Genomic DNA, 12,146 nt, shown 5'->3' with positions numbered 1-12,146 from the left:
CAGAAAGAAACAAGAGGCACAGACAGAAAAAAGACCTACAGAAAGAGGCAAGATGGATGCAGGCAGAAGTAAAGATGAGATGCAGAAAAAGGTGCAGATAGAAATAAGATAGGTACAGAAAGATATCAAATATATGCAGAATGAAGCAAGAGAGGTGCAGAAAAAAACAAGAGAAATGGAGAAAAAGACCAGAGCGGTGCAGAAAGAAGCAAGAGAGGTCCAGAAAGAAGCAAGAGAAGTGCAAGAGAAGAGAGCTACAGAAAGAGTCAATATGGATGCAGAAAGAGGCAAGAGAGGTGCAGAAAGAAGCAAGAGAGGTGCAGAAAGAAGCAAGAGAGGTGCAGAAAGAAGCAAGAGAGGTTCACAAAGAAGCAAGAAAGGCAAAGAAAGAAGTGAGAGAGGTGTTGAAAGAAGCAAGAAATGTGCACAGAGAGGAAGGAGAAATGCAGACTAAAGCATGAGAGGCACAGACAGAAGCAAGGGAGGTGCAGAAAGAAGTAAGTGAGGTACAGAAAGAGGATGAAATGTATAGAAAAAGGCAAGAGAAGTACAGAAAGAGGCAAGAGAAACACGGGTAGAAGAAAGAGCTGTAGAAAGAGTCAAGATGGATGCAGAAAGAGACACAAGAGGTACAGAAAGAAGAAGAAAGGTGTAGAAAGAAGCAAGAAAGGTGCAGAAAGAAGCAAGAGAGGTGCATCAGAAAGCAAGAGAAGTGCAGATAAAATCAAAAGAGGTATAGGAAAAGGAAGAAATGTGCAGAACGAGGCAAGTGAGGTACAGAGGGAAGCATGAGAGGTACAGAAAGAAGAAAGAGAGGTACAGAAAGAGGTAAGAGAGGTGCAGAAAAAAGAGGAAATGTACAGTTAGCAAGAGAAAGGCAGAAAAAGGCAAGAGAGGTGCAGTACGATGTTAGAGAGGTGCGTAAAGAAACAAGAGAAGTGCAGAAAAAAGCAAGAGAGGTGCAGAGAGAAGCAAAAGATGTACAGTAAGAAGAAAGAGTGGTGAAGAAAGAGGACGGAAGATGCTTAAAGAAGCAAGAGAGATGCTGCAAAGGGAAAGAGAGGCACAGAGAGACGCAAGAGAGGTACAGAAAGAAGAAAGAGATGTACAAAAAGTGGCAAGAGTGGTACATAAAGAGGCAAAAGAGGTATAGAAAGAGGAAGAAATATGCAGAAATGGCAAGAAAAGTGCAGAAATAAGCAAGAGAGATGCAGAAGAAAGAAGCAAGAGAGGTGCAGAAAAAAGCGAGAGTGATGCAGAAAAAAGAGACTTAGGTGCAGAGAGAAGCAAGTGAGTTGAAGAAAGATTCAGGAGAGGTGCAGCAAAGAAGTTCTAAAGATGCAGAAAAGAAGCACAAGAGGTGCAGAAAGAGAAAGAAAGGTTCAGAAGGGAAAAGAAAGGTGCTGAAAAAGCAAGAGGGGTACAGAAAGAGGCAAGAGGAGTGCATAAAGAAGAGAGTGAGGTACAGAAAGAAGCAAGAGAGGTGCAGAAAGAGGCAAGTGAGTACAAAAAGGAGCAAGAGAAGTGCATAGAGAAGCAAGGGAAGTGACAAAAGAGGAAGAAAGGTGTAGAAAGAAGCAAGAGAATTGCAGGAAGAAGAAAAAGAGGTGCAGAAAGAAGATAGTGAGGATCAGCATGAGGCAAGAGATGTGCAGAAAGAAGCAAGAGAGGTACGGAAAAAAGCAAGAGAAGTGATCAAAGAAGAACGAGCTACAGAAAGAGTCAAGATGGAGGTAGAAAGAAGCAAGAGAGGTGCAGAAAGAAGCAATAGATGTGATGAAAGAGACAAGACAGGCCAAAATAATCCAGAGAGGTGCCAAAAAAGCAAGAGCGGTACAGAAAGAGGAAGAAATATGCAGAAAGAGGCAAGGGAGGTACAGAAAGAAGCAAAAGAGGTACAGAAAGAAGTGAGAGAGGTGCAGAAAGAGGGAAGAGAAGTGCATAAATATGAAAGTGCTGCAGAAAGAGGCAAGATGGATGCAGGAAGAAGTAAGAGAGGTGCGGAAAGGTAAGAGGTGCCGATAAAAGTAAGAGTACAGCAAGAAGCAAAATATATGCAGAAAGGAGCAAGAGAGGTACAGAAAGAAGAAAGAGAAATGCAGAAAAAGGGAAGAGGTGTGCAGAAAGAAGCAAGAGAGGTGCAGAAAGAAGCAAGAGAGGATCAGAAAGAAGCAAGAGAAGTGCAGAAAGAAGTAAGAGCTACAGAAGGAGTCAAAATGGATCCAGAAAGAGCCTAGAGATGCAGAAAAAAGCAAGAAAACTGCTGAAGGAAACAGGAAATTTGCAGACAGAGGCAAGAGAGGTACAGAAGGAAACATTGGTGGTGCAGAATGAGGAAGAAAGGTACAGAAAGAAGTAAGTGAGGTACAAAAAGAGGATGAAATGTATAAAAAGAGGCAAGAGAAGTGTAGATAGAAGCAAGAGGAGTTCAGATCGAGAAAGAGAAGTGCAGACATAAGAAAGAGCAAGAGAGGTCAGAAAGAAGCGAGAGGTGCATAAAAAAGCAAGAGAGGTGCAGAAAGAATTAAAAAGTGTTCAGAAAGAGGTAAGGGAGGTACACAGGGAAGCAAGCAAGGTACAGAAAGAACCAAGAAAGGTACAGAAAGAAGCAAGAGAAGTGCAGAAAAAGGCTAGAGAGGGGACCAAAAACACAAGAGAGGTGCAGAAAGATGCAAGAGAGGTGAAGAAAGAGGCAAGAGAGTTGCAGAAAAAAGCAAGAGAGGTGCAGAGAGAAGCAAAAGATGTACAAAAAGAAGCAAGAGAGGTGACGGAAGTGGATGAAAGGTGCTTAAAGATGCAGAAACGGGCGAGAGAGGGCCAGAAAGAAGTAAGAGAGGTATATAAAGAAGCAAGAGACTTGCGAAAAGTAGCAAGAATAGTGCATAAATAGGCAAGTGAGGTTCAGAAAGAGGAAGAAAGGTACAGAAAAAGGCAAGAAAAGTGCAGAAAGAGGCAAGAGAGGTGCAGAAGAAAGAAACAAGAGATGTGCAGAAAGAAGAAAGAGAGTTTTGCGCACCATTAGTACCAAGTGAATACCCACATTTAGCAATAAGTAACAGGAGACTATTCCAGCTTTGCAAAGGGCCTTCCGCCGTGCTGTAGCATGTGTCGCTGCATTTTTGGTAACGTTCGAGACGTTTGAGTTAGAAACAAGGTTGTTTTTTGTTCAAATCTACAGAATAAGCAGCAGATGATGGAGTATGTGGTAAAGGCAGAAAATGTATAATTATGCGAAAATCGGCGCTACCAAACAATATCATAATTCCAGTGACCCTGCTAATACCTGTAAATAGGTCCAGAAGGGCTCCTCTGTGGTTGCTTATTTTGTGTGTCTCATTGAGTTCATAGTTTAGCTTCTATGGAAATTAGGAAGACTAAACCTACGGTTACCCCGCCACAACACAGAGTACCACACCATATAATTACTCTCAATAACACATAATCCCCCTCCACATATTTCCTATACACTAAATACCACATACTTTCTATCCACATAATTTCACTGCACAGCATACCATATAATTCTACTACACACAATGCACATCCACTCCACTTCAAAAGACATTAGTAAAAATCTTTTACATTTTCAACACCAATAGCTCTAGCTCTCGCAAATGTGAGACCTATTGCATTGCAAATGCTTGTTTAACTAGTAGTTGTGGTGGAGAAAGGGGGCTATGCCTCCAACCAGCTATCAGGAATTCTTCTGTGTAGGATTTACATGAGTTACCAGGAGGGCTTCTTGGCCCCCAAAGTCCCTCAGTAGTAAAGTGGACTTCATCCCCCAACCAGTAGTGTTCCAGGAGGCGCGTTTGCAGAGTGGTGGAGAAAGGTGGGAATGGCCTCTGAAGACCTCTTCGCAAGCCCACTCTGTGGGACGTACTGGAGGTAACAGGGGGAAACTGCCCTTTATTTTACTTTATTAAAATGTTTGGAGGGGGGCTGTGCACACCTCTCCTGAGGCTCTTCTTGACCCGACGACCTCATACTCCGGAGCATGGCCACATCCTATTTTTGTTTATCAAAATTGGGTAGGGGGAGTCTGCGCGGCCTCCCCTACCCTGGCCATTTTCAGTCGTGGGGAACCCATCCCTTAGGGCCCGACCATTTTTTTATATAGCTATATATACATATATATATATATATATATATATATATATATATATATATATATATATATATAATATATTTGGATTGTTTTCTTAGAATTATATGAAGATTGGCACCTCATCACTTTTATTTTATCCTGTGTGTTATCAAGTATTGATATTTGATTTAATTAACCTATGTTATAACTGAACATTCATTAAGAAAGTTATAGAAAAACATCTTGGCAAATGAAAATACTGAATTATTACCTAATGTAATGAATCTCTCTGCATTGCAATTATACCTCCTTTGAACAGGAACATCATCGTTATATGAGAAGACTGTGATGATAGTCAAACTTATGAAGTGTCTAATTTCCTGGCAGTGGGGGACCACCCATAACTACCTTTACAAGAGCAGCATAAAAGGTAAGTAAATGTATATTTGTGTTAAGTTGACATTCCATTAAAATATTAAAAGGGGTGGTAAAGAATACTTTCATTGAATTCTGTCATTTTCATCTGAGCAGTCATAGAGTTGCCTTTTAAAAAATGGGCTGGAAAGATTGACATGAATCCTATACAATCAATTGAAAATGGTGGTATCCTAATCTCTGCATTAAGATGTCAGCACCTGTATTATTAAGACTCTCTCTAGTCTTCTTAGCCGGGGTTATTTTATTGAGTACTTAGAAACTATTGGTAATAGGAAACCCTGTCTTTAAACCTGAGTGTGCTTGAAGACTTCAAACACCCTCTCTATACATTCTTGAGAAAACAGCATTTATACACCACAAAGAGAGTGTCGCAACTTCCTAACTGGTTATATGCTTTTGCTTCATCCATTAAGAGAAGGTTCAGGCCACTCCTCTCAGTAACCATGGTGCCACCCTACAAGTAAAAGATGTCAGGTGATAACTGGAGAAAGACCAAATTAAGAGAGAAAATCCACGAAAGGCAGAAAAATCATCCTTGGTGATATTGACAGTGCTTGATAGCAGAAGATAAATAACACAGAAGTTGATAAATAAGGCACCAGAACCACACAGAATAGGGGTTAAGAACCCAGTGTAAGTTTCCAGAACAGTGAATTCCAGAAATGATCCAGCTGTAGAAGAAGTAGAGTGAAAACATGCACAAAAAGGTGGTTAAGTGGGAAAAGAATGCAATTAAAATTTAAGGAAATGTACTTGTTGCAATATAATCTTCTCTAAACTGAGCCTTTTCAGATATAATCTAGGCCGGAATTACATCACAGGAAAAAAGCTTAGTGCCATCTTAGGTTGGGAACTTTAGGTAAGAAACATGGGAAAAGGAACCATTTTTGAATGACATATGTAAAACAAGTCACATCCACGTCTTGAGGGATAGAGCATCTCTCAAGAACAAGAACCATCTATTTGACATTGATCCTCTATTATAAGCTACAATCTGACTGCCACCCATTCAGGGATGTATGATGCGACATCGCAAACGTTTACATCGCATCCCTTTACATCGGCGTCTTTACATTGCATGCACATGTACCATGCAATCATTCACCATGCAAACCATTACTTAGTTTACGCATTCAAACACATGAAAAACACATTTACAATGCACACAAACATGCATGGTTTAACATCGCATTTGTTTGTCAAATACCCCCTACATAACACACACTAGCCGAAAACCCTAAAAAGTACCCTACACTTCCCTAAACCCTAAGCCCTAATCTCCAGACACTGCCCAAAACCCTAAACACTGCACTGTCAGCACCATCCCCACCTCCCCTAACCCCTAAACACTACACTGTCAGCACAATCCCCAACCACTGCCCTAAACCCTAAACACTAATCTCCAAACACTGCCCTAAACCCTAAACACTACACTGACAGCACAATCCCCAGCCACTGCCCTAAACCCTAAACACTACACTGTCTGCAAAATTTCCAGACACTGCCCTAAACACTAATCTCCAGACACTGCCCTAAACCCTAATCTCCAGACACTTCCCTAAACCCTAATTTTCACACACTGCCCTGTACTCTAAACACTAAATTTGAAGCCCCCTTACCTCTTGCTCCTTGCATCGTCCCAGTGCTCCTCCGTCTTTTCCCCGGTGCTTGTCCGTGCAGCCCGCCTCGCGTCCCTTACACCACATACGATCTAAAAGCATAATCGTGTTAAATGCGCATGCAATGTAATGGTGCGCGGCATAATGGTCTGCATCCTTTTTTTTTTTTTTTTTTTATTATACCAGGCGTAAGAAAACAGGATGCATTTACAATAATACAATAATGTTACAAAATATAAAACAAATCAGATAAGATAATACAGCAGTACTAATAAATCACAGGTTTTTCAGATTCAAAGAATGATTCCAGGAAACAAAGAAGATAACTTCAAAAAATAAGGTTGTAACGCAATGCAAATAGACCCAAAAAATCGTTTGTAGGTATTTCCAGCAATCAACCAATACCACTGGGGATAATACAATTTTTCCATTCAGTTATTGGTAGCCAAAGTGTATCTCCACGTAGCTTAGATTGTATCCCTCTTGTTTCAAATATTGCAATTTCATATCTATAAGCTGCCAAAAAGCGTGCTAGCCACATCTGGAAGCTTGGAGGATCTACGTCTTTCCATCTTGCGGATAGAAGTATCCTAAATACAGCCATGCCAATAAAAACTAATCTTTCTTCAGTTTTTTTCAAATTTAAAGTATGGTCATGGCCAAGTAAAAATAAAGTTTCCGATTCTGGTATTTTGTGCCTAAAAATTTCTTCCCAAAAGGAGTTTATCATGTTTTTAATTAAGGTCAAATCAGGACAAGTGTAAAACATGTGGGTGAGAGTTGCCGGCCCTTGAGTGTACCTAGGACATAAGTCGTTCTCGCGTTTACCCCATGCAAATAATTTAGCAGGGGTAAAAAATAGGTCAAAAGCAGTCTTTTAAAGTTGTGCTTTGAGATTACTCGCCATCAGTAGCTTTTGACTCATGTTTAATACTTTGTTGATATCTACATTCGGATTATTCAATTTTAGTGCCCACTTTCTTTCTGTTTTATCAAGATCGTCATTCTTCATACTTAAAAGAATCTTATATAAAGTTCCAATTCTAGTGTTTGATCTAGATATTGCATCCATAATTTCAAGTTTATATAAGCAAATTAGTGATTCTTTAGCTTTTAGTGTAGCAAATATCTGTGCAAACTTCAGAAAATCTCCGTTAGGTAAATTGTATTTGGCTTTTAAAGCTAGGAAGGTTGTATCATAGTCATTTATTAGAAGGTCGCCTATTGTCCTAATTCCTAGTTTTGCCCATTGTTTTAAAAAGCCAGCTAAATCCTGTCCCTGAATAGCATTAGAGTGCAAAAGTGGTGTATATCGATTAATTTTCTCAATTTGGGTATATTTAGCAATTTTATTCCAAGTTTTCCAAGCATTCATCATAATTTCTCCTTTAAAATCTTTATAATTTCTTGTCTCGGTCTTTCGCAGTAGTAAACCTTTTGCCTCCTGACCTACCAAAAGTTCATATATTGAGGGCATTTCAGCAGAGTCCTCTACATTCTCTAGATTATATCCTTTAATCATAGGCGTAAGTTGTTTTATCTGTGCTGCCCAGTAATATAATATCATGTTGGGTATGGTAAGACCACCTTTATCAACAGGAAGAGATAATAACTCCAGAGATCTTCTAATCTTTCCATTCTGCCACACAAACTTAGATATGAGTGAGTTGATTAGCATTAATATTTCTTGTTTAATAGCTAATGGTATTGCTCGAAACAGGTAGAGGCATCTAGGTAACGTATTCATTTTAACATAGTTGACTCTCCCTATAATGGAAAGATGAAGGCTATTGACCCTTTCAAAATCCTTCTTAATTTTTTTTACTAATGGGTCAAAGTTGATTTTTGGGATTAGCTTAGTATTTGCACAAATTTCAATGCCCAGATATGTGGCTTTTTCAGTTCTTCGTGGGTCCATGCAAACTGTGTTAGCTGTGCTTATAATAATCGTCTTTCCCTTATTGAGAGAATATCCGGAATAAGGCCCAAATTCAGAAGTAATTTCCTCTATTTCACAGATAGCTTCTGTCGGTTCAGATGTGATAATCGCGATGTCATCAGCGTAAGCCAGCATTTTTGTTTCGAAGTGATGGCTAACAACAGGTTTAATATTAGTGCTTTCTAGTAGTTTTAGAATGAGAGGATTAATGTATAATGCAAATAGTAAAGGCGAGCATGGGCAGCCTTGTCTAGTACCTCTTGTTATGTTGATATATCCAGAAAAAAGTCCGGCTGCCAAGACTTTTTCTTTGGGACGGTGATACATTGATTTAATTGAATTAATAAATTTGGGGCCAAAATTATTCCGCATCATAACTTCCCAGAGAAAATTCCAGGTAACACGATCAAAAGCCTTCTCAGCATCAAGTAGGATCATCGACATTCGTTCCCCCCTGGCAGTCATGGCATCGAATAGGGCAATTGCCCTGCGGATGTGATCTGTAGTTCCCTTCCCAGGAATGAAGCCATGCTGCCAAGGGGAAGCGAGCTGTTCAACGACCCCACTGAGTCTGAGCGCTAAGATTTTTGCATATAATTTAGAGTCCGAATTGATAAGAGATATAGGGCGATACGAGGTAAGCTGTTCAGGAGATTTTCCCTTTTTAGGAAAGACGATTATATTAGCTTCCTCCCAAGACATTGGAGGTATACCATTAAATTGTATCCCAAGAAACAAATCATGTAGAATAGGTGTTAATTGATGACTAAGTAGCTTAAATAACTCAATCGGTATCTTATCGGGACCTGCTGCTTTGCCAGATGCCAGTAATGATAATGCGGCGCTGACTTCCGTGAGTGTGATTTCTTTTTCAAGATCCTCCTTTGTATCGTCATCTAATAATTTCGTGGCCTCGGGATTACTAAGAAAGTGTTTTAAGTAGATTTTTGTATCCTCCTCAGAACTTATAGTATCCTCAGTATACAACTTCTGATAATACCTCTGAAACTGAGAATTAATTTTGGTCGCTTGAGTAAAGGTCTGCCCGTTTTCAACTATATTAACGATATCTCTCCTTGCAGTTTTTTGCCGTGTATTAAGTGCCAGTTGTCTGCCCACTTTCTCTCCACTTTCATATACTTGTTTTCTATGTGACTGATATGTCTGGGCAGCTTTCTGGCTGAGTTTGGAATTCAGCTCTGATTTCAGTATTGCTACCTGCATCATCACATGACTTGTATCTTGTCTTTGCCTAATTTTGAGGATATGTTCTTCCTCAGCTTTAGCTAAAGCTGCTATTTTTGTTTCATATTCTTTTTTCCCTATTCCTAATTTTAGATTGATAATTAATAGTTTCCCCCCCTTAAAGCAGCTTTATAAGTATCCCAAACAATATTTCTTGATGCACTGAATCGATTCATATTGAAGAACTCCTCAGTCCAAACCTTAATATGATCAATGTATTCTTTGTTGCATAGTAGTTTCCTATCAAAGGACCATGTTGTTTTTTTAATACAATTAGTATCATAATCAATTAGCAGTATTAAGGAATTATGATCTGATATTGTTTTTGGGAGTTTGTTTATACACGAAGAAGATGTTAAATCCTTAGAAATAAAGATGTAATCTATTCGTACATATTTTTGGTGGGGATGCGAGTAGTATGTATAGCCAGGGTCTATTGGATTGTTCTGCACCCAAATATCGGTTAGCCCAAGGCTACTTATTAGGCTATTAATAGCGCGATAAACCTTCGGTTTCCGGCCTATATACTTAGGTTTAGTTGTACATGGTAACAAGGGTGGCATTAAGGAGATGTTAAAATCGCCACAAAAAATTAACGGACCTCGCCACATGGCTAGTTCTATTTCCAAAGTTTCAAAAATTATGGGGTCGTCCTGATTTGATCCATAAACAGTGCATATCGTAATTCCATTTGCCAGTTTGGCGATTGCCCACCTTCCATGTGCATCAGATGAAAAACGTGTTCCTTGCCCATGACAATTCTTAACCAATATTGCAACCCCCCTAATATTTGTTGTTTGAGATGATGTCACTATTAGATTATATCCTTTAAATCTTAGTAGCGCTCTTTTACTCCAGGGGATATGAGTCTCTTGCAGGCACAGAATGTCTACAGGGTATAGTTTAAGTAATTCCTCCAGTCGTGACCGTTTATCTCTAGCCAACAGACCTCCTCAAATTTCCCTAGTTTGTATACTAAGCTTACCCATTGTTAATGTAGTGGTTTTGGCTATTAACATTGCTCAAATAGTGCTCCATATGCATGTACTGCTGTATCTTTTCCACAATTGATCTTGTTCCTGTTATTACACCTGTTTTTTTTCCATTTTCTGCTTCCCCCCTTCTTCCTGCCCCCCACTCCCTCTTCGTTGTCCCCCAACCAGAGTCTGTGTGATGAGGTTGCTGCTCTTCTACTGAACTACCTTACCATAAATAGAGAAAGAGAATCACAGAAAAAGAAAAAGAAAAAGAAAAAGAAAGAAAAAGAAAGGATTCTATATCACATATCATTTCATATCATGACATATATCATAACTGTATTCATCCTATCGTAGTACATCTCTAATCTATGCCTAGGCGCACTAATCAGTCTTTCAGTTCAATCGAACAAAACACATTCTTAAAGCATCGAGAGAAATGGTGAGAAATAAAAACATATCTGATCCTATCCTTTAGCTGCGCCCTCATAGTTCTTGTAGAATGTAAGTTATTATTGTGGTCATCATCAAGACTTATGTCCCAAATGAAGGAGATTCTATCTAAGATATTTCATCCAGATATGCTTTTGCTTTTATCTCCGACTGAAAAAACTTTGTATGACCTCGATGGACAATCTTAAGGCTAGCAGGGTTATTCAAAAACGCCAAAGCACCCTTCTCTTGAAAAGATTTGATCATCATTCGCAACCTCCAGCGTCTTTCAACGGTTGCGTGGCAGAAGTCAGGTCTTGAGAAGAAGGAAAATCCATTGCAAGTTATTTTGCGATCTGGTCTCGCTTTCTCTGCCACCACTTGTCTAAGTAGAAAATTGCCAAAATATACTAAGACAGCATGTGGATATATCCCTGGTTTCGGTGGTGGATTAAAGGGGACTCGATGAGCCCGTTGGATTTCAACTTCCCAGTTCCAGTTCTGTATTTCAGGCATAGCCTCACTGAAAAGTTTAATAATGAAAGCTCGCATATTCTCCTCCTCAACTTTCTCTGGTACCCCCAAGATGCGAAGATTATTACGACGCTGCCTATTTTCAAAATTTTCAAGCTTCCATTTGATATCCGTCAATTCTGTTTCCTGAAGCTTAATTTTCTCATGATTTTCGGAAGAGTCTTTCTCTGCTGCCATCACCCTTAGTTCCATTTCATTTACTCGTTCACCAATATGTGTACATGTCTTAGATAGTTTTTTGACAACCCCCTGCATTTTGCGCATAGCTGCGTGAGATCTTCTGCTATCCTGGGCCGTCTCTTCCCTATGGGCTGCTATAGCTTGTAGAATAGTTTCCACTGCGGTGGGGGTTAGCTCTGAGTTATCAGGTATGTCTGAGATAGTGCCTTGATTATATTCAAGATGATCTTTAGCTATTTTCTTCTGTGTGGTTCTAGCACTACTTTTAGGCTTAGTCTTTACAGTATTAGGCTTCTGTCTCCCCTCACCATAACTGTCTTCTGAGGAATATATATGTGTTTCTGATTCCTTGTCCTCATCCTCACACTCCGTAGATTCGAAACTCTCAGACCACTCCCCTACTACTTCTACTTCGACCTCTCCGGTTTCATCAGAAAAGGAGTAGAACTCAGTGAGGTCTTTTTCCCCCTCTGGTTGTTGTCCAGTTTGTTCAGTTTGTAGTAAGGCAATACTTAGTAGCGAGTCATTAACCCCCTCGCTTGTTGTAATTTGCTTAGAGATTAAATGTAGGGATGTCCCTGGTGACCCTGGTGCCTCCTCCGAGGCTGTTGAGTCTACTAAACCTGGGGTTGGTGCAGGTGTTCTAGGCTAATTCTGATTGGTGACCGACGTGGGTGGCGTTGCTTCTGATATAG

At 39.7% G+C, this 12,146-nt stretch overlaps 1 protein-coding gene across 2 annotated transcripts in view; it reads left to right on the top strand.

The window, feature by feature from the left end:
• The window catches only part of LOC144755650 (cytosolic phospholipase A2 gamma-like), a 553,672-nt gene that overhangs the window by 419,601 nt on the left and 121,925 nt on the right, over nucleotides 1-12,146 (top strand). For both annotated transcript variants that reach the window (XM_078644802.1, XM_078644804.1), the window contains one exon: nucleotides 4,407-4,517. In XM_078644802.1, coding sequence (XP_078500928.1) covers nucleotides 4,407-4,517 — 111 coding nt within the window. The remainder of the gene's footprint in view (nucleotides 1-4,406; nucleotides 4,518-12,146) is intronic.

The sequence above is a fragment of the Lissotriton helveticus genome, chromosome 5_1 (assembly GCF_964261635.1).
Source record: "Lissotriton helveticus chromosome 5_1, aLisHel1.1, whole genome shotgun sequence".
Lineage (NCBI taxonomy): Eukaryota > Metazoa > Chordata > Amphibia > Caudata > Salamandridae > Lissotriton > Lissotriton helveticus.
The sequence above is the reverse complement of the archived record's forward strand: the minus strand, read 5'-3'. Positions and strand labels throughout refer to the sequence as shown.